This window comes from Pristiophorus japonicus, chromosome 16 (genome assembly GCF_044704955.1).
Source record: "Pristiophorus japonicus isolate sPriJap1 chromosome 16, sPriJap1.hap1, whole genome shotgun sequence".
In the NCBI taxonomy this organism is placed as follows: domain Eukaryota; kingdom Metazoa; phylum Chordata; class Chondrichthyes; family Pristiophoridae; genus Pristiophorus; species Pristiophorus japonicus.
In genome coordinates, this window is record NC_091992.1 from 126065194 (window position 1) to 126092375 (window position 27182).

The 27182-nt window shown below is 42.9% G+C and overlaps 1 protein-coding gene across 6 annotated transcripts in view; it reads left to right on the forward strand.

The window, feature by feature from the left end:
* The window catches only part of cep131 (centrosomal protein 131), a 135942-nt gene that overhangs the window by 53605 nt on the left and 55155 nt on the right, over positions 1 to 27182 (forward strand). For 4 of the 6 annotated variants that reach the window (XM_070857828.1, XM_070857827.1, XM_070857826.1 and 1 more), the window contains 11 exons: positions 1412 to 1525; positions 5142 to 5297; positions 9488 to 9574; positions 12065 to 12182; positions 13211 to 13327; positions 15550 to 15718; positions 16733 to 16809; positions 18769 to 18951; positions 22065 to 22256; positions 23024 to 23161; positions 25020 to 25145. In XM_070857828.1, coding sequence (XP_070713929.1) covers positions 1412 to 1525; positions 5142 to 5297; positions 9488 to 9574; positions 12065 to 12182; positions 13211 to 13327; positions 15550 to 15718; positions 16733 to 16809; positions 18769 to 18951; positions 22065 to 22256; positions 23024 to 23161; positions 25020 to 25145 — 1477 coding nt within the window. The remainder of the gene's footprint in view (positions 1 to 1411; positions 1526 to 5141; positions 5298 to 9487; positions 9575 to 12064; positions 12183 to 13210; positions 13328 to 15549; positions 15719 to 16732; positions 16810 to 18768; positions 18952 to 22064; positions 22257 to 23023; positions 23162 to 25019; positions 25146 to 27182) is intronic. The other 2 variants (XM_070857830.1, XM_070857831.1) reach the window with 1 other exon arrangement.

Below are 27182 nucleotides of genomic sequence, written 5' to 3' on the forward strand. Positions count from 1 at the left end.
TCTGTCCCTCCTAGAAATAACCCCTCGTGGTTGGTTTGCTTTTGTTATGGGCTTGTTGACCTGTGTCGCAACATTTGGTTATGTGTATTTGTACGCCCAGATCCCTTTCTTTCTCTACCCTATTTATTTTCCAAGTAATATGTGACCTCATTTTTTTACCAAAATTTAATACCTTACACTTGTCTATGTTGAAACTAATTAAAAAATAATTTGCCAATTATATGCCCATTCTGCAAGTTTATACCAGTGTTTCTATTCGAATTTTTTTAGGATTGCATCATATCTTGCTTTAGGTTACATTCCCATTACAATAATTTTAGTCTGGTGAAATGTCAGAAAAGCAGAGCGGTAAAATGTTGGTTGGGATTTACCAAGTGTTACAGCTTACAATAGTGGCATTAAACATTGTGCAAACTGAAGTAGTTTTTACTGATACTTCAATGTGCAGTGGTTCAGAATGATGTGTCGTAGGAAGGACCAGATCTTTGACATCTTGTACTGATGTGTTTATATTTTTCCCTTTGTGTCTCCTTTTTCCTCTCCATCCCAAAATTCATGTCGTCTTCCGTTAAGTGACTAGAATAGTGAAGCCCATGGAGAATTCTTTCTTGACCAGGAGTGTGTAAACAACTCTATTTTTAGTTTATAAAAAAAAACCTCTCTAAATCTTACTCCGATGTCCATTTAAAAAAAAAAACAAGTAACAATTGTCCCCTGCTAAAAGTGCGTTAACGTTGTAAATTGTTTCCTTCATATTCCGAGGGAAATTCATTCTTTGTTTTCCTCTCCCCCTGCCTCCCCCACCCACCCACCAAGCTCAGGATATCCTTGCAATAAATGTAATGTTCGTGGGACCTATGTACATTGTTCCTGAATGCACAGATGTAAAAGGACAATGGTAACTGGGTTTTAATTGCACTCTGCATTCTGCCTTGTATCTGTATGTAACAGCAAAACAGTGTACCTTTTTCTTTTCAAACTAGGATTAGTTCTCTTACACTTTCCTTCTTCCCCCCCCCCCCCCCCACCCCCTCTCTTTTTTTCCCTTCCACTTGTCGCCTGCTCACCACCACACATTCTTCCCTCTGCAGGATGTGCAATTGGTCAGAGCCACAAAGTTTTCGACAGTGCTAGTGCCACTTTGTTGTCGATTTGAGAGGAAGTTTGATTCGGGACAGGGAAGCTAACTGATGTTGGGTTTTTCTTCCACAATTGAATCTCTTGAGGTGCGACCCCCGCCCCCTCCCCGTGTTGAGAAATGACGAGAACTGACAGAATTGCTTCACTGAGTGCAGATGGAGTCCTGAGAGACGCCTGTCTGTTTACCAGTTTTTAATCCTAATAATGTGACTTCATTGCAGGTTTTTTTTTGATTTGTGTGACGAATAATTTTGTCTTGCTTTTCTTAAAGGAGCAACAAGGGAACGGTTGGGAATTCTGTCACCACAATGCTGCACAACAACTACTCAACTATTGACAAACCATTGACTCCGAAAAGCTCAAACCAGAAAGCAACATCTCTCAAGTAAGTTGAAGATTCTCAATAATAGTAGAACGTATTCAGAGATCAATTTAAAATTCCATTTATGATATGGTAATGTTTACAACTATATGCAAGATAAGATTTCTTTTCTGTGTAGACTGTCTTTATTGATGTATGTAGTGGAGACTTTCAACAGACTCCAATATCCCCTTTCAGTCTGCACTTGCTCTTTGGAGCTTAGTTTGGTACAGTGGATTTTGCCAACAGGAAGGATACAGCTTTAGGGTTTGGTGGGTCAATGATACTGTGCCAATCCCCTTTAGAATAGTGGCAGCATAAGGAATTCCAAAAAAAGAATGACCAATTTATAAAAGGCTTGCATTTATATAGCACCTTTCACGACCACCGGACGTCCCGAAGCGCTTTACAGCCAATGAAGTACTTTTGGAGTGTAGTCACTGTTGTAATGGAGGAAAGGTGGCAGCCAATTTGTGCTCAGCAAGCTCCCACAAACAGCCATGTGATAGTTACCAGATCATCTGTTTTTGTTATGTTGATTGAGGGATAAATATTGGCCCAGGACACCGGGGATAACTCCCCTGCTCTTCTTCAAAATAGTGCCATGGGGTCTTTTACATCCACCTGAGAGCACAGACGGGGCCTCGGTTTAACGTCTCATCTGAAAGATGGCACCTCGGACAGTGCGGGACTCCCTCAGCACTGCACTAGAGTGTCAGCCTAGATTTATATGCTCAAGTCCCTGGATTGGGACGAACCCATAACCCTCTGACTCAGGAAAGAATGGTGCCCACTGAGCCACAGCTGACATTCTGGCCAGAATTGTCCCAGCCCTGTGTGTGTGGGTTTGGAGGCGGGCCCGCTGTCAAAATGGCTTTGATTGACAGCGGATCGGGATCCCGCACTGAACCTACCTCCGTGTGAGTTTCTCAACTGTCGGGTCGGCGTTCATCATTTAGAAAGTACTTAAATGCTAAATGCTAGTTAAGAGGCTTAAAAGCAGGCACGTACAATTTTACCAATCTTTTGACAGCTTTGATGTCCCTCGGGTTTCACGCCTGGTAAAGTGGAGTCGGATTCTCAGTGACTCTCTATTGCTTTGGCTAGTTGATAGCCGCAGAAGTGGTATAAAAGCTACCATTTCACAGCTGTTCACTTTCCAATGTCAGAAATTGAAGCCTTCAGGTTTCGGAAAAGATTTGTGAGCTGTATGCACTCTGGAAGTAACTGCAGTGAACTCTCCATTCACTTGTCACCTCCTTGGAGCAACCTCTCTCACCATTATCACCGAGCACAATTTTTTTTCCTCTGGATTTCTGCCCATTCAGTCAATAGGAGGAGAATCTAGACCTTGAAGTCCTGGCCTCAATGCCTCTTGGCCATGGGGCAAGACTTCCACTGACTCCTGCTGGAAAAGGTACTTGAATGTCAGGATCATGCTTAACTGTAATACCGTCCAATGCTCATTGTGTAGTCTTGCACATGAAAAATTATCACTTGGACGTGGTACTGTTGAGTATCTGTGCCCTCAGTACCATACCCCAGTATTAATTAACATTCGTAAGCGGGTGGAGTTGCAGAAAGAAGAGTGAGTGCATGATCGTTGATACTGTGGCTGTGCTCAGTATTGAATGTATGTGTGGATTTTGCTTGAACAATGCCATGCTATTTTAATGGGGCCGCCCACCAGTGTAAGCTGGGCAGCTGGCCAGGTGTATTCAATTGGTGAATCCAGAAAATGTCACCATGCTTTGCCTTCAGTATTTGAAAGAATAGGACATTTGGCATAGATCAGCCCAATAAAAGTGTAGCTCGTCACCTGTTGACAAATCACCATTGGTAATTATGACCCGCATAATCTCATGAACATGTCTGGCATTGTGCGACTTCTGCAAGTATGTAAACCCTTAGGGCTCAGTTATAGTTTTCTTTGTAATATTTCAGGTTCTATAAATGGTTGCTTTCATAGCCGTAATCTTGCTGTAGGTTTCCTAAAGCAGATATGACAATCATTGTTTTGCACTATTAACTTAAAAGCATATTGACTGGCTCCCCCGATGGGTTGGTAGTGATTTAACTATGTAATAATGACTCGCATACACCAGAAAAGCACAATTTTTTAAATTACTATTTCTTTTTTCTTGGGACAGAGTGACGCTGACGAGGCTGTGTATTATTCTTGCTTAGTTGCCCTGATGGGGATTGGTGTACCTTCAGTGTTGGACTTCCTTCAAAAGCAAATTGAACTTTTTTTGAGCGGCCACTTCATAGGGCCCACTACAAAAAATTAATTGAAATGTATTTGCTTCATGGATTCTTGCTTATGAATTCATTGCAACACATTGCTATTAAGAACTAGTTGGTTTATGAACAAAGGTTTAACAATCACACTACACATTACCAGTTCATCCACTAATCTCACAACTCCATATCTCATCCTGGATGACCTAGACCCAACTGACTGGTATTTTATTGCGTCTTGTGAACGTCACGTGACCGGCTAAGCCACTCACAATGCAACAGCTCTAAACTATTTTAGTTGAACCTATATATCAAATGCCCCCTTATTAAAGGGGCACTAGAACATTAACCAATAAAACTTTTTAAACAATAAACGGTCAAATTAAAATTTGGTTGCCGGGGGTGATGATGCACTCCAGTCCCTCCGGCGCCCACCTCTCACGGAAGGCCGTGAACGTACCGGTGGACACCGCGTGCTCCATCTCCAGGGACACCCTGGCTTGAATGTAATCGCGGAAGAGAGGCAGGCAGTCGGGCTGAACGACCCCCTCAACTGCCCACAACAGCTCTACAAATCTGTGAGCATACTCACAGGTGCATACATTACATCAACTACAAAGTTATGGGACCGTTATCATGTGCAATATACCCCGCTAAGGGCCACGTGGCTGCTCATCTGCGCTGTCGCTGGAAGAGAAACGGTGCATGCACGGCGGTGCAACAAGTTTAAAGGACCTGCACACGGGAAAGAAAATTAGAGGGAACATAGTTCATGTATAGGACAGACTAGGTAGGAGGTGATTGGTTCCCTTCCCTGAAGAATGTTAGTGAACCATTTGGGGTTTTATGACAATCTAGAAGTATTTGTGGTCATTTATTTTTCCTGATGCGAAATCACGAATGACCAGATTTAATGAACTCGTTACTTGTGGGTTGCTACTCCAGATTAACCACTACCGTACCATTTAACCCTTGATCTTTGCGAGTTAGAGCAACACCCAGTGGCAGAGGAAACGCACACCAATTGACACTTCTGTCCCTGACCTGGCGAAGGGAACAAGCCAAACTTCAGTAGCTCCTAATCGCTGTCCAGTGACCATTGCTGAAAAGTGCGTGAAGTTGGAACTTGGCTGTGATATCCTGTATGGTTTTTTAAAAACTGTGTTTAAAAACTCATTATTCAAGCTCACTCTTCAAAAATGGCCAACTGAGTGAGGTATTGGCGTGTTGTCAGTTCCCAATGGGAAAGTACCAGAGCACGAGTTATTCTTAATGCTTTCTCATGAGGAAAAAAATTGCATCAGAAGTTGGAATTGTATTAAGTTTTCAGTTGGCCATCTGTTTTGTGTGCATGGATTCTAAGGAGATTTGTCAGCGTGTTTGTATTTTTTTTGGGCAGCAACATGATTAAGGTGCCAACAAATGATGAGAATAGCTTGGACCAGAACTCCTTCAAGAAATCACAAAAAAATCTATCCAGTAATAATGTTGTAACAAGAAACAACACAAGCATGTTGAAGAAGAAGAAGGAAGTGACTGAAGAGGAAGCAGAAAGGTCAGTTTTAATCGTTTGCTCATTGAGGTTAAGAAGCATTTATAACGTGTAATGCATTATCCTGACTCGTAATCGACATTGTAACTCCGAGCTACATTACAGCAGGGGTGTCGAACCTGTGTTCCCGGAGATCTCGAAATTCGGCCCTCAGCGCTATTTGTGCATGCCTTTCTGATCCGTGGCTTATTCTGTTAGAATTTTGTGAGCCTGCAGAACTCATGGTAAAAAACTAATTCTCATTCAGAACACCAAGATCTCTTAGTTTTGACAACTTGAGATCTATGCAAACTCATGAGAGCAGATATTGAAATTTAAACGCCTATGTGGCTCATGGGGAAAGAGATTGGACACTGCTAGCTTGCAGGATCCAATTCTGGCCTCCTGCGTGTCCCTGATTTTCATCGCTCCAGCATTGGCAACCATGCCTTCAGCTGCCTAGGCCCTAAGCTCTGGAATTCCCTTCCTAAATCTCTTTGTACCCCTCTCCTCATTTAAGTCACATCTTAAAACTTACCTCTTTGACCAAGCTTTTGGTCACCTGGCCTAATATTTCTTTATGTGGCTCGGTGTCAAATTTTGTCTGATTTACGCTCCTGTGGGACGTTCTTACTATGTTAGACTCATTACAAGTTGTTGTTGTATTTCAGTGTGCTTTTAAATAAGCTCTTTGTTTGCATTGTTGCGGTTGCGTGCATCACTCGGGACTAAACCCGAATTCTGTGGAGTCGGGGCTGCGGGAACTGGAATACTCCACGCTGTCGGGTTTTAATGTACGGATTGAACTTCCCTTCTCCGGAACTCCCTTATCTGGCACCATTCCCAGCTGCTCCGACATGAACAAATTGAAGTCCTTCCTCGCTGCCGACTCCCGCAATCACTGGCCTGACGACGTGACCCCCCCCTCCACACACACACACACACACACACACACACACACACACACACACACACACACACACACACACAATCTCTCTGCCGTGCCCCAAGCCAGCCAGCCCCGATATCCCCTTACTCAATACCTGTACCATCCAATTTAACATGACCTCCCCTCATCCGGCAAAATCCCTTATCAGGCATAGGCCAGGTCCCAAGGGTGCCAGAAAAGGGAGGTTCAACCTGTACTTGTGTTTTTGCAGCAGAGGATTTTATACAATTTAATGACTCTGCATTCCACCCAAATTCCTGCTGATCATGGAGCCAAATTTGGGTGATGAGGAGCGGAAGTCAGTGATGAGTGTACAAATTGAGCAGCTCTGAATCTGATCATTGAAGCAAATCCGGAATAACTTGTTAATAGATCTCAACTTCTCTCAACGGATGAGGAAAATGCAGTTTACAGTGTTGCTGTGGGCCCTGTGGCTTCAATCAATTGTTAATTGATTGCATTTTATATTTACTACCATTTCCGCTAATTGACTTACTCTTGAGTCATCTTTTCCTGTGGACATGGTGCAGTACTGTGCATACATCTGACTAGACTTGTTCTATCGAAAACCTGTGAGCAGAGAAGCACATGCCGGTTCTGGAAAATGCTTTTGGATGTACCAATTTTGGGGGAAATAAACAAATGCTTGAATAAAAGTTGGGGGTAATTTGAAATAATGTCTGATATTGAGGAAGATGTTGAACAAAGATGCTGCAACATGTTCAACTTATCCGATTGGTCAGTATAGCATCTCGCTCTTGGAGAACTGAATCTTGGCACTTCAATCAATTACTTGTTTCCTTCACCTGACATGACCATACAGGTACAGCGCCAAGAATCTGGAAGCCCAGGGACCGAGGCCGCTCCGGATTCTGTGCCTTTCTGGACTTTGGGATGTCTTTATGATGTCCCGAATCCGGAAACGCCCGAGCCCAGATTGGTGTATTTCCAGACTTCGGAAGGTCTTTTCGACATCCCAAGTCCGGAAACGCTGGGTCAAGGTAGGTAGGGGAGGGGATGGTCGGCCCGAGATGGCGGGGGTGAGTTGGCCCGAGGCGGGGGTCAGTATTCCGGTACATTTTCCGGATTTCGGACGACCCCACCACGGATCGTCCCGGTGTCCGGATTCCAGAACAGTTCTCGACGCTGTACCTGTACTTTTAAAATGAGTATTTACTAGCAGTCTGAAGCATATCACAGATTTCAAATGATATCCTGCTGAAAATAATTACGGCAATAATATATTTTTCTGTGGCTGTTTTTAACGTACAGCTTGAACCACTTAATTTGAAAAAGTTTATGGGCAATTTCTTGCATTGTATTAATCGTTACATTTTGCAACCATGTTGCTTTTTATTTTGTAGTTTTAGTTGATCTAGAAATGATGCAGTACAGACTTGTACACCAGATTACTTGGTATGACTGGAAATAACTCCCCTTTCAGCTAAAATGTTTGGTTTTGATTTTGAATGCGATGTGCAAATAGCATGTCGATAAATTATTCCGTGAAATGGAATAAAGTCTTCAAAATTGTTTTAAAAATCATTGCCAGCTAAAATTCGAAATCTTTCAATTTTAACATTTTTGTACTAATCCTGCCTTAAAAAGAATACAATGGGACCTCCATTTCCAGAATTGAAGGGACTGGTCAAAAACATCCATATATCAAGGTTGTAGTACACTAACCTTTCTGTTCCTGACCTGGTTGTGCACTCTTGGTTATCCAGTCAGTCTTCCTACTCTCCATGGCTGCTATATCTGACCCAGCTGCACTGTTAAAACTGGCCCAATTTTCCCAACAGAAATAGTGTGCTATGCTCTTGCAAAATTGCCCAGTGGAAGCCTGCAGCTCTCCCACTATCCGAATCCCAATCAGCCCATGGAATGGTCAGCATGAGGCAGTGTCCGGACGCTCGGCTCACTTGCCCTCGACGCTGCTGGGCTCGTTTGCTTGAATTTAGCATAGCCAGTGATGTAGGAAAGATCAAGGTGTTGCTTTCTCATTGGTGGATAATACTAGATAGTGATGTTGTGAGGGTGGAGGGAGTTCACCACATCATTTATGCCAAGTTGGGGCAATTTTCACATTCTGTGTGCATCGGTGGGTAGGAGCCTGAGTGGGCAGGGATTGCTGAGTGGAGCCACAAAATGACTTCAATAAAACAAGGTTTTCCTTTGATACAGCCAATTAAAATCCAATACAACTTTATGCAAGAGACAGGGTGGATAAGGGCAAATCTTCAGTACTATAAGAAAAGTATAGAGCGCTGTAAATCAAAAAAGCCCATTTGCGTAGGTCTGAACACGTCGTCCCTATGCCTGATTATAGAATCCCCAAAGCCATCTTCTAAGGCAAGCTGCAGTCCGAATATCTCAACAGAGGTGGGCAGCTGACATGCTATAGAGACACACTGGAGGCCAGATTGAAATCTTGCGGTATTAGCCTCAACACCTAGGCATTCATGGCCACAACTATCAACAGACATCGATGGCAGCATGTCTGCAGGGCCAGAGTGAATTAATTTGAGGCTGCGGGTTTGCGAGAACTGGCTGGCATGCAACTCAACTCATCTACCCGTCCCATCTGGCTTTCAGTGCGCTATGTGCGGCCATACATGCAAGTCCAGAATCAGGCTCTTCTCCCGTCAGCACACCCATAACAACTGGGATAAAAACACAAAATGCTGGAAATCTGAGCAGGTCAGGCAGCATCTGTGGAGAAGAAGCAGAGTTAACGTTTCTGGTCGATGAACCTTCGTCAGAACAACTGGGACTTGTCCATCGATTGAACAGGAGACTCCACCATCATAGGAGAAGTAGTACTACAGCAAAGTACTTTTCCCTTAGCTTCCCAGAAGTAATATATTTTTTTTTAAACCTTTGGAGAAATGGTTATAGTGCTGAGCCTCCGTGGAGACCTAGAACCATCTGGTATTTTTTAGATTGTTTTAGATACCAATTATATTTTTAGCTGAACTTTTCTAATCATTTATTTTTTGCCGAGCATAAGCTACAATATTGATCACTTCATTCTACATGTTTGCACATATTGTTCTTAAAACTTTCTGTTTATAAATCATCATATTTACTTTGAAATTAGTTTTGAAACATTTGTTCTGAGGTTTTCAGAACAAATTCAAAATGACTCAGTGTTACGCTGTGATGACCTCAAATGCCCATGCTAACAGCACCATATATCCTACCTAAACATCGAGAGAACTTTGAGTCAAAATTGTCTCTAAATATGTTTTTCTACCACCCTTAGAATCCGATACTTAAATCTTAACGATAAAACGGATTTTACTCAACTGCTCCAGAACGATAATCCAGATATCGCTCATCCCGATTTCGGGTATGCACAGATTTTTATGTAGGAGTGTGTTGCTTTCTGTATGGTATTGTGCAGAAAACCAGATTTTGTAGTATCTATACTAGCTGATCTGTGTGTTTGCAGAATACGTGTAGCAGTGCTTTTGGTGTTTCCTTGATGTTTTTTCCAGGTTTGATTTCTGCTTATCTTTGTGCTCGAGTTTATTGCAGTAAAATCCTAAAACAAAGTGTCTGGTTGGCAGATGCTGTCATTTCTCTGCCGTTGAAGTCGCTGAGAATGATGGGGCAAAATTGCTTCTCATGCTGTTTTTTTCCATTTACATGCTGTCTCTCTCAGCGGTAAGGATAATCTTAGAAATTAGTTTTCGAGTCTCAACTCAGTTTTTGTAAAGGTTGGGTATAGACTCGAGCTGTTCTTCTACGTAAATTGTCATTCGCACGTTGATCATGAATATGTCATTCCTTTCAATGGAGTAAGCGGGGCAGGAGAGACACTGGGTGGTGAAATAACCTGTAGAAATCTCTTTTTAGTGTGATCTGATTAAAAGCCTGTATATTTTCCTCTAATAATCTAAACAGACATGGGTCAGGTGGCACTTTCCTGTGAATACTTGACAATAAGGCCATAGTAGGAATCCTGGGGAATCATTTTAACTTTTGGGCGATAGTGATATCGGGTTGGATGCCCATTATACACCACTCCTGATTTTCCTTTCCAGTGACTTCAGTGGGCAGGGTGTAGAATAGGCGGTCCATCTGACACAGCCTGTTTTACACCTTTTCCCAAATTTACAATAACTCCCCTGGAATATCCCTTCATGACAGAAAACAGTGTCAGGATAAATTTCCAGGGTAATTTCCAGGTTGGCAAACTGTAACTACTGGGGTGCCACAGGGATCGGTGCTGGGACCTCAACTATTTACAATCTATATTAATGAGTTGGATGAAGGACCGAGTGTAATGTAGCCAAATTTGCTGAAATACAAAGGTAGGTGGGAAGGCACGTTGTGAGGAGGCCCAAAGAATAAACAAAGGGATATAGACAGGTTTAGTGAGTGGGCAAAAATTTGGCAGATGGAGTATAATGTGGGAAAATGTGAGGTTATCCACTTTGATAGGAAAAATAAAAAAGCAAATTATTATTTAAATGGGGAGAGATTACAAAATGCTGTGGTACAGAAGGATCTGGGGGTCCTTGTACATGAAACACACAAAGTTAGTATGCAGGTGCAGCAAGTAATCAGGAAGGCAAATGGAATGTTGGTCTTTAGTGCAAGGGGGAATGGAGTATAAAAGTAGGGAAGTCCTGCTACAACTGTACAGGGCATTGGTAAGATCATACCTGGAGTACAGTTTTGGTCTCTTTATTTAAGGCGGGATATCCTTGCATTGGAGGCAGTTCAGAGAAGGTTCACTAGGTTGATTCCTGAGATGAAGGGGTTGTGTTAGGAAGAAAGGTTGAAAAGGTTGGGCCTATACTCTGGCGTTTAGAAGAATGAGAGGTGATCTTACTGAGACATAAGATTCTGAGGGGGCTTGACAGGATAGATGCAGAGAGGATGTTTCCCCACGTGGGGGAATCTGGAACTATTTGGGCATGGTTTCAGAATAAGGGGTCACCCATTTAAAACGGAGATGAGGAGTAATTTCTTCTCTCGGAGGGTCCTGAATCTTGGGAATTCTCTACCCCAGAGAGCTGTGGAGGCTGGGTCATTGAATATATTTAAGGTGGAGATAGACAGATTTTTAAATGATAAGGGAGTCAAGGTTATGGGGAGCGAGCAGGGAAGTGGAGCTGAGCCTAAGATCAGATCAGCCATGATCTTATTGACTGGCGGAGCAGGATCGAGGGACCAAATGGCCTACTCCTGCTCCTATTTCTTATGTTCTTATGTAGTGAGGCAGTGCAGAAGGGCCCCTTAAGTGGTACTAGGCTTGTGTTGTACTTGATCTCCAAGTGCTGGATTCTGATCCTCATCCCACAATTTATTGTGCTTAAATTGAAATACAGGAGCATGTTCAGGAAGTGAAGAATTTCTAAAATTTGTAAAAATTCATTGAAGTAAAAGTTAAGGCAAAATCACCTTCTGTAAAATTGCTTCGTTATCCACCAGTGTTTCATCGCAACAAATTAGTTTTTGAGATTAATTTGTTTATCTATGTAATGTATAATTTTAATTACCTACCTTATTTCAGTGTGCCTTGGAAAATAAGGCATAATTGCTTCATGTACTATGCATCAGATCATAGTGTGAATTCGTTGCGTACAGAGACAAATTTTTCACGGTATCTTCAGACAAAACGCTTGACTTTCAGCTGAAAGATGGTGAGCTAAGTGGATGCAAAGTGCTCCATTGGTTAACACCCAGTAGGAAGAAAGGACTTTTTTTTGGGTAAAATGGTAAACTATCAATTTAAAATAGTTTTAAACGAATATGTTTGTTTTTTGTTCCCCTTGCCTCTCTTTACCCCCTCTCTGCCCCTCCTCCCCTCCTCCCACACACATGACAGATTCATACAGCATGTGAACCATGCAGCGATTACCATTCAGCGTTGGTACAGACGCCATTTCCAGAGACGCAGAGCAAGTCAAGCTGCACTTAAGCGACTGCTTACTACAAAAAAACAGGTGCAAGCATAGCCATTTAAAGGCAATATGATCGGATAAAATACAGAACACTGGATAATCACATTTAAGTCATCCGGGCTTATCGCTAGGAACGTTGGAATTACTAGATGTTAAAAGACCCAGATTCATCTAATTCACCCTCTACCATCTTGGTGGTTGCATGATCCGATGATGATGGAGTTGTTGACTAATTGTAGCAATCAACCTCTATCAATTATCTTACAACAGACCCAGACATGAGGTGAGGAACATGTAACATGTTCCTCCCAAGCATACTACACTTGCCATATCTCGTGTCTCAAGTTACCCATGTACTGAATTCCAAAATACAATTTTCTGAAGAAAGCTATCTAATTTGCATTTGAATGAATCATCACTATCTGCTTCCACCATCTTCCAAAGAAGCCTGTTCCATAGATATACCACTTGCTCCCTGAAATAATGTTTCTGCAGGCTGTGTCCTCTGGTTCTGCTGTTCTGGGCAAGGTGAAACAGTTTGTTTAGACCACTAATGGTAAACCCCTCTGCCAAGTCTCCCATACATGTAGTTGCATCCAGCATAGACAAGGCAGAACCCCAAAGGCAGAGACTTGAGGTCAGAGGGACAGTTCAACTTCTCATGTAGCCTGAAGTAGCTGGTTACAAAAGTGCATTGGCTGAGGTCTGGGGGTGATTGCCTGCTTTCGCTGGGGAATGATCTGTTGGGGAGGGCAAGGGACTAAAAGAAAGGAGAATGGAAATAAGTGTAACTATAATATATATTCAATACAAAGTTTAAATCGATGAGTTGTTGAAAAATATACTTAACATAGAAGTTAAATGTCATCAAATCATTAGTCTTTGCAAAGTAAATTAAAAACAATGGCACATTATTGAAGTTGTGTGACAGTAAATAAATATATACTAAAGATGCTGTTGTACAGTTGGACAGAATTTAGATTTGCTCTTCAGTTGGGTTGAGTTCTTGTTTAACTTGCCAGTTAAATACTGAGAATTGCTGATTTTCTGACAGTACATTTCTATGTCAGGAGAAAGAGCAAGAAATGCTAGCTGAAAGTGTCCAAGAGCGCCAGAGGAAAAAAAGCGAGGAAAGGAGGAAGATCCGAGAAGAGAAAGCTCGACAGGCGAGGAAGGCAGCCATACAGGTACCATGCAGTCAAATAACTTTCCGCATATCGGTTTCGTACGTTTTCTGTTTCACGCTAACTTTACTTGTGAACATTCTTATCCACTTATGAACATTCTTTTTCGTTTCCTGCATTACAACAGTGAATGCACTTCAAAACTACTTCATTGGCTGTAAAGCACTTTGAGACTTCCGATGGTCATGAAAGGTCCAATATAAATCCAAATCTTTGACTCCAACAGCCTTTTCACATGATGATTGTGGTCTGATAATGTCAGTTTGAAGCTCCTTTTTCATGGGCTTACTTCTGCACTGCAGTACGGAACGACGACTATTTCTTCCCTACATTTTATCATTTTAAGTTTCTTAATTCCACATTTAGTGTGAAAATTAATTGAGGGAGTTTTGAGTTCCTTAATGGCTCTTGGATCTGGTGGTTGCTAGTGCTGAGGTTGAACAGTGCTAGCAGATTTTCCCTCTCAGTACAGGACGTTATACTGTGTCTCCTGGACTAGGTCCTTCTCATAACACAGGTGGTAGTGTGCAGGAGAGCAGGTAGCAGTTTTAAAGCTGTCGTAACCGTTTAGTTGGTTGGATAATGTGCCCAATAGCATGACAGCATATTGATCACATCCGTGTTCCATGACATCTCCTGTACGGCAACAAGTCTGTAATGAGGACAAATTTGCCTGCAAAATTGGTACCTTGCCTCCGTTGCTTTTTTCCACAGCATAATTCATGTTATGGCCAATAATGAGGCTAAATGTATCAGTGTGGCTCAGTGATAGCACTCTTGTCTTTGAATTAGAAAGTTGTGGGTTCAAGCTCCACTGCAGGACTTGAGAGTTTACTCTATGCTGACACTATGCATTACGGAGGGAGTGGTGCATTGTCAGAGTTGCTGGCTTTCTGATGGACATAAAAAATCCCAAGCTATTAATTGATGCACAACAGGGGAGTTCTCCTGGTGACTTGGCCAACATGTATCCGATTTATCTCATTTGCTGTTTGTGGCCACTGGGTGTGCAATTATACCTTCATAACAATAAGTGAGTGACTTTATTTCAAAAAGTAATTAATTGGCCCCAGAACATCCTGAGGAGTGAAATGAACCACATTATCACACATTCGCTTCCAAATGGCTTCAAGAATTGAATGAGAAGTCGCTAAAAACTTTTATATGTGGTTCGACAGGTTGGATGATCCATTTATTACAGATTGAACCTTCCTTATCCGGCACCCACGGGACTTTGCCTGTGCCGAATAAGGGATTTTGCCGGATAAATGGAGGTCAGCCCGAGGGGGGGGGGTGGGGGCAGGTCGGTGCCCCGGGCGGGCCCGAAGTCTCAGCGGGCTGCGAAGTCTCGGCGGGCTGAGTGTCGGCGCGGTCCCAAAGTCGGGGTGGAGGTCGACTGCGTTCTGCGCATGCGCCCCCGGCCACCAGAATCATGCCGGACGAGGGGTGATGCCGGATAAGGGAGTCCCGGTTAAGGGAGGTTCAACCTGTACCAGTATTTCACACCTTGTCAGTTGTGTTATGAAGAACTGCCTTGAGGCACTGACTCCAAAATATCCATCTATCATTACAAAAGCAAAATACTACGGATGCTAGAATCTGAAATAAAAACAGGGAAAAGGGGCGGGTGGGGGAGGCGGTGGTGAGAGAGACGGGCGGGGGGGGGGTGTGGTGGTGCTGGGAGAGACTAATAACATTTTTATTATAGTTCATTAATAAAGGAGCAAATAAGGCTTCATTAGACCATTTATATTATTGTCTAACACTAGAAAATATTACAATCCATTTAAAAATACATCAAACTATGGAGAACTATAAAGATCTGTATAATATCAAACAAACCTGTCAGCTCTGTGTACATACCATCCACTTAAAAGCACCTTCTCCAGGACGGTATGCATTTCTGTCGGTATGTCGGTGGAACGTCATGAATTTTGCACTTTTGGGCAGTATGTCGGCGGTCTGCATGGGCGGACAGTGTGCATACCGCCCGGTGGTATGTCAGTGATGAATTTTCCGTCAGGCGGTATGTAGGTGTTTTTTCATCAAAATCACATTTTTGGACGGGAAGGAGGCGGTATGTCGATTAATTTCGGGCCCATTATCTTTTGTTAAAATGTCAAAGCCAAGATAAATAGTCATATTAGTTGAATAGTGTTGGTTGTAAGATGTAAAAAGAATTCTAAAAGATTGAATGTGTGTAAATTTGAATTTGTTTGTTGCAGGAACTGCAACAGAAACGGGCAGAAAAAGCAGCTGAACATAAAAGAATTAGTGTGGAAGAAGTTGCTGTCCTGCAAGAAAGGGGGAAGGTTGCAAAGAAAAAAGCTACCAAGTCTGTGCCTGTAAATAATACAAGTCCAGTCCACAGTCAAGTCAAATCCAAAAATTCAGGTGTGGGTCAGTGCTTGTATCACTGTCGATAAGAGATTGACAAAATGTGGTTATTTCTGCATTGGAAGAGAAAATATATTAGATTTCAATTTTGTTGTGTATTTTCAAGCTTCCTGTACCTTTTCACCTCATTTGAGCACGTTACCACTGTGGTTTCATCAAAATTCCACACAGTTGTACAGTAGATGATTGACAAACTGCAGGCTTGGATTATGAGGTGAATTACCGCAAGGGTTTCCTTGCTTGACTGCCATAATTTCAGCAGAAAAGGCCATGGAAATCCCAGGATTATGGAATTCCTGCTGAAATTGTGGCCGTCAAGCAAGGAAACCCTTGCGGCATAAATGGTGTTTACACCATTTTCCAGGATTTTCACTAAAATTGCGGTGGGCGAGCATTCGAACCCTCACGAAGTTCACCCCCCTGGGCAGCCCAAGTCTTTTCAATGTTGTATTGTGTCTGAAGAGAGCATTTTGAAAGGTGCACTAGGGTGTTGCTGGTGAAAGCATTTATCAACATGCATTGAAATGTGCATCAAAATATATTGGCTTACGTGCAATTTTTTTCCCCTCAACCTGCTGAATTATGTCCATGTGCCACACAATGTACTTCATTGGCTGTAAAGTGCTTTGGGCTGTACTGAGGTCATAAAAAGCGCTAGAGAAATACAAGTTTTTTATACGACTTCTGAATGGAAGGGGTGATTAGGCAATCTGGTCTCCTCAGTGTCTCCATTAACCCAGTGTAATGGGGTATGCAAGTGCAGCTTACATGATTTGTTCTTCATATTTAATTTTGTTTACCGCTCCCATCCCTCTACCCACTTCTGCCTCCCGACAGCATAGCTATGATGAGATCCTCCTCGAGTTTCGGGGTTTCACCAGTGTGCATTTGCATTCTGCTCTTCGCACATCCTAAAAGACTAACCAAGCCCGAGTCTGTCCACATCTCGTTCAAAATAAAAGATAACATTTTACCTTTCCTCATTTTTTTAAAAACTTGTTCTTAATGCAGCTATAGATCCAGAAGTGTGTACTAACCAGAGAACCGAAACTCCCCCTGGATCTTGTGTAAAGACAGAAGAACTGCAGGTATGAGTTGATCTATTTATTATGTAATGTTCTAATTTATTTCAGGTTTTTATTTCACTTCTGATCAGTCCCTTGCTCTACATTTGGTTTATAAATTTATTATTTCTGATTTTTGTATTTTAGAAGTGACTTGTTGCTTCCCCATTGACTTGAGTACTTGAGCAATACAGACCAAGAAAGCTCCAGGTTTCATTTCTTAGCCATGATGAGTTGACTGGGATGGCACGCACACTACCATTGGCGTTGGCGCCTCTCGGTTAAGGACATTCTGGTTGTGCCTGTGTGACCATATTGGGTGCAACCAGGATCGGGTGCAGTGTGCAAAAAAATGTTCTCGCCCTCTTCCCCCACTCCCTCTGTGGTTAAATTGCCAACCAACACTCACTATCAACGTGTACACGTGAATATTGGCCACTTGGGTGAGGTACTGGAGGGCAATTGCTTTCAGTCAGTACTTCACATAGGAGTGAAGAAATTGGTAAATTTCAAAATAAGGTTTCATCTGTAATATCAACTGAAACCAGTTTTGATACAGTGTGAAAAGAGATACATTGCTTGCCATCCAAACTTAATATGCTGTTACTTAATATTTCAGCATTGAGGATGGAATTGCTGTGTTGGTGATATAAGGGGGTGATAAGGACAGTACCTGAGGAGAGGGAACCATTTATAATGTCTGTTAGTATGGAAGGGAAATTGGGTAGTCAGCAGTTTAGCGGGAATGGAGTCATGGGAGAAGGAGGTGTGTCTCACGGATGGGATAAGCTTGGTAAAGGCATAAGGGAAGAAGCTGCAGGGACATAAATTCTGGGCTACGGCACGGGTAGCTTGGGGGAAGGTTTGGCTTGGATGGCAAGGGGAAGAGGAGAAGCTGCAGAGACGGCTGAACGGATGAAAAAGATCCCATGGCACTATCTCCAACCTGGAGGGCAAAGAAGTCAATGAGTCTTGCACTTGTTTGGAGGTGAGGGCAGAGGAGATTGAGGAGATGGTTGATAATGGAAGAAAAAAGGCTGGACTTTATCTTTGCTCCCTGACATGATCTTGTCGTCGTAGGTGGATTTGGTAGAGCAGCAAGCAATACTTACAGGAAGGGGTTAGGGAGATCCGAGGTCCGAGGGGGTGGGGGAGGGAAGGGTCTATAGCGGCTGAAACCTTGGAAATGTGTATAACATGGGGGTCCTGCCGAATTTAACGACAAGACGTCATTTCATTTATTTCTCCCTGTTATTTCACTTTCCTCTTGAAAACTTTCACCAGTAGATGATTGTCAGAGCTCCCATGACTGTCCTCCAATTCTCTTTATAAGGCAGGGACATGAACCTTTCTTAAAATAGAGAAAAGTGCTAAATTACATATCTCTTCCAATCCCTCCCCCAACTCTGGTCATTTTTTCTTGAAAATACTGACGCATGGTGGCGTATACTTCGATAGGCATCAGTGTCATACATCACCAGAATTCTCCCTGTGCGTGCCTAGACATGGAGTATCGGTGGCTGAACCCTGTCCTATTTTTGTGTGTGTGAGATTTATAGTTATATTATACATACACACATTCCTTTCCTTTCACTCATTCTCTCCATGCAGGACTGAGGGGAGCGTTTTCAGATGAGTCATTAAAGCTGGGCCCGATCTGCCTGTTCAGGTGGATGAAAAAGATCCCATGGCACTATCTGAGGAAGAGCATGTCAGTTCTCCCAATGTCCCGGCCAACTTCATTCCTCAACCAACACCACCAAAACAAGATGAACTGGCCATTTATCTTCTTATTTGCGGGACATCTGCTGCGCGCAATTTGACTGCCGCATTTGCCTAAAAAAACAACAGTGTCTACATTTCAAAAGTAATCCGTTAGCTGTGATGTGCTTTGGGATGCCTTGTGGGTGTGAAGAGCACATCATGAATGCAATGTTCTTGCTTAGTTTTATTAACTAACCTCAGAATGTTTTGTCGAACCAGTCGCAGGATCTGATTCTGAGAGCGATGTCAGTTGAGGAGCAGGACACAATCACAGCGAGTGTAACCCAATCTAAAACAACGCTGAACGACGTGCTCGACACACTCAAACTGCTGGAGGAAGAACCTGAATTACTTCCAGAACCCAAGGTCTACCAAAAGGATAAATACGCTTGGATAGATGAGGTAATTATTGACAGGAAAAGTGTAAATTGAGGCATTTGGACAGGATTTATCTCGTACGGCAGGATTGTCAAGTAGGTGCTGATGTTGCACTTGTTTCAGCCATTATCACCTTCCCTATTCTTAGGCACCAGCAACCCTTGAAGGTGCTCCACGAAGAATCAATAGGGACTATAGAGGTGTGTCATCATAAAGAGTGTGGCTACTTTCCCTGGTATCTGGCTGGGGGACCAGAAGGAGAATGGCAAGCCATTCATCTGGAGGGATGCTACTGTAAGAGTGGGGTGTGACTACGCCCGACTGATCCCCTAAACCAAGGATTGCCTGCTTGTGGGTTGACTTTGGACGACCATTATCCTGAGCGCGAGGTACAAGTGACCTCACGATGGAATGGCACCCAAGCAGCACACAGAGGAGGAGCTACTTACTGCTATACTCCCTCTGCTCGTTATTACACCTAATGGGCGCAGCCTGTTCAATCCCCATACATGACTGGTTGCTAAAGGGAATTTAAATAGTTTTTCCTGTAGTCCTGGTCAATGTTGCCACCCTGGGAGTAGACAAGAGATTGCAGGATGAAGCTGCCCAGGCAGTGATCCATTTTGGCCACCCAATTCTGTCTCTCTCCCTCCCTCTGAAGGCAGCTATTGTCCCGACTACTGAATCTGCTGTTCACTTCAGTAGAATGTTACAGGACAATTTGAATGTGGAAAAGGGAGTACAACAACTGAGAGTTCATGAATGGTGGGAAGCAATATATGGTGATATAGCCCCAGGGCCTGTTTAGCCTTCTGTGCCCTTGCGTTGATTCAGATCCCCTTGGTGGTTATATTGACTATAATGCTTTGCCTCTGTGTTTTGAGGGAGGTGTGTAAAAGTTGAGATCAGTTTAAATTGGTTGACCTGGTCATGCAGAAGAAATAAGTGACTGGTTGAAAAACTGCTGGGTTTCTCGCCTTCAGGGTGGGGACTGTAACTTGTAAGGCTCACTGTGATCTTGAATTGTTGCACTGTAACATGTAAGGCAACATAATGGTTGAAACTGTTGATATATAGGTAAAATTAGCTATAGTGCCACTGATTGGCTGGCTGAGGGTTGATTATGTCATGGTTGTGTGGTCTCATGGGGCTGGTGGTATATAAAAAATCCCCTTAAGGGGCAGGGGGGTGGGTGGTGGGGAACACCAGAGCAACGACGGGAGGCAGACAGAAAGCAGGAAAGCATAGACAAGTTAGCCTAACATCTGTCATTGGGTAAATGCTGGAGTCCATTATTAAGGAAGCAGTAGCAGGACATTTGGAAAAGCATAATTCAATCAAGCAGAGTCAGCATGGTTTTATGAAAGGGAAATCATGTTTGACAAATTTGCTGGAGTTCTTTGAGGATGTAACGAGCAGGGTGGATAAGGGGGAACCAGTGGATGTGGTGTATTTGGATTTCCAGAAGGCATTCGATAAGGTGCCACATAAGAACATAAGAAATAGGAGCAGGAGTGGGCCATACCACACCTTGAGCCTGCACCATTTAATACGATCATGGCTGATCCGATCATGAACTCTGGTCCACTTCCCCGCCCGCTCTCCATAACCCCTTATTCCCTTATCATTTAAGAAACTAACTATTTCTTACTTAAATTTATTCAATGTCCCAGCTTCCACAGCTCTCTGAGGCAGCGAATTCCACAGATCCACAACCCTTTGAGAGAAGAAGTTTCTCCTCATTTCAGTTTTAAATGGGCAGCCCCTTATTCTAAGGTTATGCCCTGTAGTTTCCTATCCGTGGAAACATCCTCTCTGCATCCACCCTGTCAAGCCCCCTCATAATTTTATACGTTTCGATAAGATCACCTCTCATTCTTCTGAAATCCAATGAGTAGAGACCCAACCTACTCAACCTTTCCTCATAGAGGTTATTGCACAAGATAAAAGCTCATGGGGTTAGGGGTAATATATTAGCATGAATAGAGGATTGAGTAACTAACAGAAAACAGAGAGTCGGGATAAATGGGTCATTTTCCGGTTGGCAAACAGTAATCAGTGGGGTGCTGCAGGGATCGGTGCTGGGTCCTCAACTATTTACAATCTATATTAATGACTTGGATGAAGGGACCGAGTATAATGTAGCCAAGTTTGCGGATGATACAAATGGGTGGGAAAGCAAATTGTGAGGAGGACACAACAAATCTGCACAGCGATATAGACAGGCTAAGTGAGTGGCCAAAAATATGGCAGATGGAGTATAATGTGGGAAAATGTGGTCGTAATCAGGAAGGCAAATGGAATGTTGGCCTTCATTGCAAGAGGGATAGAGTATAAAAGCGGAGAAGTCCTGCTACAGCTGTACAGAGCATTGATGATGCCACACCTGGAGTACTGCGTACAGTTTTGGTCTCCGTATTTAAGGAAGAATGTATTTGCATTGAAGGCTGTTCAGAGAAGGTTCACTAGGTTGATTTCGGAGATGAGGGGGTTGACTTATGAGGATAGGTTGAGTAGGTTGGGCCTATACACATTGGAGTTCAGAAGAATGAGAGGTGATCTTATTGAAACTTATAAGATAATGAGGGGGCTCGACAAAGTGGATGCAGAGAAGATATTTCCACTCATAAAGGAAACTAAAACTAGGGGACATAGTCTTAGAATAAGGGGCCGCCCATTTTAAAACAGATGAGATGACGGTTGTAAATCTATGGAATTCTCTGCCCCAGGCTGGGTCATTGAATACATTTAAGGCGGAGATAGACAGATTTCTGAGTGATAAAGGAGTAAAGGGTTATGGGGAACGGGCAGGGAAGTGGAGCTGAGTCCATCATCAGATCAGCCATGATCTTATTGAATGGCGGAGCAGGCAGGAGAGGTCAAATGGCCGACTCCTGCTCCTATTTCTTATGTAGTGAGCAAAGGATCCGACAGCTTGAACACTCGTGGTCACCCGCTCTTCGAAGGATTGGTGTAATATCCATCTTTTTTACTTACTGCTTTGTGACCGTGTGTACCTAGTTGTACGTGATTTTGAAAACTGCGGATTGCTACTGTTGAACAGTCAGTACAGTTTGCGTGATGTACAGGGTTTGCCGCTACCTCTCTATTGCCCTGCTCTCTCTCTCCATCAACAGGACTGTGACTCCACGTCCTTGACGGCAGACAATCTGGAGAAGCTGGGGCAAATCGAGCAGGCTTCAGGCTTGCCAGAGTACGGCACTCTGCTGTCTGAAGTAAAGCTGCGAAGCATTATGAGTTTCCTGGATGAGATGGAGCAGGCCGAGCAGGAGCAGCCAATTTCCTGTTCCTTAACGGCACCCGGAGAGGTAAGGCAGGCTGTCAATTTTTCATTTAATAAAAAAAACTAAATCGTTGTAATCCTAAAATCAATACCGAGAAAATTCCTTTCTTTTAAGGAAAAACCCAAATGAGTTTACTTCATAATCCACTCAATATTTGAGTATTTTCTCTTCCATTGGTAAAATCACCTATTTAAGATTGGAAATTGCACTTTAGCTGCCCACATGATTCTGAGAGCGATGTCAGGGAAGGAGCAGGGGACAGTAACAGCACCTTTGATCCATTCTGAAAACAACAGGCCAAAAACAGCCTGCCCACAAAGTATTACCTTTACTTTGGTAAACATGGTCAGTCATTCCTGTATTTGCTGATTGAGTTTATATCCTGGATGTGAGAGTTGTATATTGCAGCAGCATGCAAGGAATTTTGTTATCCTTTGTTGAAGGAAGGGAAGAGAGTCAGAAATTGGCAGTTTGAAGGCAGGGGAAGTGCCATTTGTCGTGAAACCGTGAATATATTTGCACTGAATAGGATTTTTTTTTTAAATGTGGCGTGGGATGGAATAGCACTCTACGTTGAAATCAATGAAGTTTGATCAAATGTCTTGACTGTGACTTGCTCCCAGAATCTTACAGTGCTGCTCTTGGCTGAACTGCTGAGCGTTGCAGGGCAATTAAAGTCATTTGAAAACTGTAAGCTGTGTTGAACATGGGACTTCATGAGTATTGACGTGCTTTGTTTTAACTACCCTGATTTTAAACTACAGTTAAGTTTTGCTGCGTGCTGTCTCCAGGTTCTGCTAGCTGAAGAGGAACTGGCCCACCTGGAACAGGCTTCAGTCATGGCAACCGAGGTGACCAGCTCAATGATCAGGTTAAAACTGGAACATGAAGAAAAGAAGCGTGCCATCTCTATGTTACAGACTGCTTTGGTAAATACCAAGAGCGTGGCTCATAATATTTATAGTCGGCGTATTTTGTTTTTTAACTTTAGAGCACTAAGTGGTAGAGTGGATTTGGATCAATGCCAAACTGATGGATTGACAGTTCCCCCAGTCTTTGTTGGGCACAAGCGTCCTCAGTGAAACTAATGTGGGCCGTCTCAACTGGATTCATACTAGCTGGTAATTTTAAGATAAATTTAAAGGGCCCAACCTGACTCCCGGGCCGAGCGCAGTGAGACTCGCTGGAGTGGCGAGTCTCGTATCACTTTTGTATGATGCTCCACAAAGTGTAAATGCAGCGCATTGTTGAGCCTCCACAACATTCCCTTGACACTTAACCTGCAGTTGATCTCAGTGTTTGTACAGTGCAGACGCTGCCCTCGGTGCTGTCTGAACATTTAAGCACTGAACTGCTGAGAGGGCAGGACTCTGACTTATGCCCAGCCCTACATTATGGCAGTGAGTAGCTATCGCACCACCTCTTCATTTTTACTTGGAGCGTTGCTGTAGCCTTTCACACTCAGATCTTTCCGTGCTGATGAAAGCATGAGGAAAGTGAACTTTGTGGTTCTTCCAGAGTCTGCTTTGTCACATAATAGAATGCTCCAGTCAATGATTCAAGAAATGACTGATTTAACAAATCCAGCTTATTTGGCAGTGGATTGGAATATTCAAAGCAATTACGAAGTATTTACAGGCCATTTAGCCCAATGGGTCCATGCTCGTGTTTATGTTCCACGCGAGCCTCCTCACACCCTTCGTCATCTAACCCCAACAGCATCTCATATTCTCCTAAATTCCCGATTGGATTTATATTTATGTCCCCTAGTTCTGGTCTTACTGCAAGTGGAAACATCCTTTCTGTCTACCCTATCAAACTCTTTCATAATCTTAAAGACCTCTATCAAGTCACCCCTCAGTCTTTTTTCCAAAGAATAGAGCCTCAGCCTGTTCAATCTTTCCTGGCAGGTATGACTTTTCCATTCTGATATCGTTCTAGTAAATCTTTTTTGCATTTTCTCCAGTGCCTCTGTATCCTTTTTATAATATGGAAACCAGAACTCTGCACAACTGTGGTCTAACCAAGGCTCTATACAATTTAACATAACTTCTCTGCTTTTCAATTCTATCCTTCTAGAACTGAACCAGAATGCTTTGCTTTTTTATGACCTTGTTAATCTGCATTGCTACTTTAAGTGATTTGTGTATTTGTACCTCCAGATCCCTTTGTTCCTCTCCCTCATTTTGACACTTATTTCACAAGGAGTATGTGGCCTCCTTATTCCTCCTATCAAAATGTACTACCTCACACTTATCTATATTGAAGTTTATTTGCCAATTGCATGCCCATTCTGCAAGTTTATTAATGTCTTCCTGTATTTTGTCGCAGTCCTCCTCTGTATTAACCACACCTAGCGGCTATGAAGGAACACTGATATATTTCCACGTAGGATGCTGTGTAACTTGATGGGGAACTTGCAGGTGATGGTGTTCCCATGCGCCTGCTGCCCTTGACCTTCTAGGCGGTCGAGGTCGCGGGTTTGGGAGGTGCTGCCGAAGAAGCCTTGGTGAGTTGCTGTGGTGCATCTTGCAAATGGTACACACTGCAGCCACGGTGCAGCGGTGGTGGAGGGAGTGAATGTTTAAGGTGGTGGATGGGCTGCCAATCAAGTGGGCTGCTTTGCCCTGGATGGTGTCGCGCTTCTTGAGTGTTACCGTATCTTCAGTGAAGCTAGTTTGGTTTACATAGTTAGATACATAGGACAGTAGGTAAACAGTTTTTACTTTGTTCTACAGAATCCTTGAGACAATAAAGCACAGCATTTTATACAACTTTTCTTATCAGACCCAGCAGAGAGAATTAACTGTGCGTCAGATGAAGGAGACTGAAAAGGAAATGAACCATCGCTTAAAACTGCAGAAGGACCAGTACGAATCAACCATCCAACGGCATCTGGCGTTCATTGATCAGGTAAAAATCCATGCTAAGATCTCAATATCTAGGTTTTACAATCAGTCTTGCCCAAAATATGGACATAAATTGGGCAGGATCAGCCACACGTCGGCCTGGAGAACCATAATGCTGCTTATCTACCCATTCACAATCCATGCTGATGTCTGCTGGTACTTTATCCTGTGTGCCAGGTTAATCCATCGACATATCTTCAATACGTCCCAATGGTATTTTCACTGTCTTCATGTCATTTCTTGGTGCTCCTGCCAAGATATTGTTTCAATATTCTCACATAAAATGGCTGGCCACGGTTGCTGAGGGCTGTGTTGTTGATGGAAGCCCTCATAAAGAGCCTCGCTGAAGACTGCAAGTGGAGTTTAAATGTTGTCAGTTCATGTCTTTTTCTCTTGCTTTCACCGAGGCATTCTGGTATCTGCTTGATAGCTGTTAGGCCAAACACATTATACTGGAATAGATTTTTCCCATGGAAATCTCCCTTTACTTTGTGTTTTTTGGAAGAAGGGAGGATCACTGGAGAGATGCAAGGCAGTTCAGGCTGCACCAGATCAGCGCCCGCCAGTACACGCACTCCGTAATTACAGATCAAACTGCACGTGCCTAACCATGTCAGAGTGGCAAGCGTCAGTTAAGAAAGGTGTCTGTGAATGAGTACTGAGCTGTGGCCAAAATCATCCACAGGTACTCAACTGTGAACACCACAACAGCCTATAACTTCGGATCATTCCAAAGTTCCTCTTAATTAGCCAATCCACAGTACATAGCACCATAAAACAAGTGCTGGAGGCCAGATAGAATGTATTGGCAGTATAAAACAAGTGAAATCTCCAAATCTAAAGGGACAATTCCTGAATGGAGAGAGCTTTGGAAGATTATCTTTAAAGCATCTGCAATTTCCTCAGCTACTTCCTTTAAAACCTTGGAGTGGAAACCATCAGACCCTGGGGATTTATCCGTCTTTCGTGCCATTAGTTTTTCAAATATTGTTTTCTTGCTTACGTTGACGTTTTGGTGAGGTCCAGCCTTTGATTAATTATTAGGTTCCCTTTTAATGTCAGGTATATTATCCTCTTCCTCTACTGTGATGACTGGCACAAAGTAATTATTCAACAAGTCTGCCATTTCCTTATTTCCATTTGCAAAATTACCCGCATCTGTTTTAAATGGCCCACATTACCCATGACCATTCTTTTTCTTCTAATATAATTATAAAAACTTTTCTCTTTGTGTTAATCTTTATATTCCTTGCAAGTTGCTTTTCGTATTCCCTTTTTGCAGCTCTTACTATCTTTTTTTGTCTTCCTTTGCTGTTCGTTATAAATATCCCATCCCCTGGATCTACACTATTCTTTGCACGCTTGCATGTTCTTTTCTTTAGTTTTATTTTATCTCTCGCTCCTTGGCTGTTTTATTTGATAAATAGAGCTCTTTCCCCTTCGGAATATAGACTGGTCGTGTATTAAGCTGAATTCTTCCCACTGTTCATCTGTAGTTTTATCCGATAACAGTTTGGATCAATTTGCTGTTGTCCGTCTCTGTCTCATCCCGTTAAAGTTCATCGTACCAAAATCTAGAATCTTAATAACTGTGTTAAGTTTCTCCTTTTCAAATCTAACATTGAATTTGATCATATGATTACTGTGGGATAAATATTCCCTTCCAGTTGGATTATTAACAAAGTCTGACTCATTACTCATTATTAAATCTAGTCTGGCCTGCCCTCGTGTTGGTTCTAGAATATACTGCTCCACAAAACTATCTTGAATGCACTCACGAAATGAGCTGTCGACATCTATCAGAGTAATCTCAATCACGTTGAAGAAGGGTTTCACATGCATGGATTGATCTGGGGGCATTCTGCACTGCAGCCTGCCTGTTTTCAGGACTGTGCCAGTGTGCTGCATGTTGCCCTATCATCATCATAGGCAGTCCCACAAAATCGAGGAAGATTTGCTTCCACTCTAAAAATGGGTTCTTGGGTGACTGAACAGTCAAATACGGGAATTACAGTCTCTGTCATAGGTGGGATAGACAGTC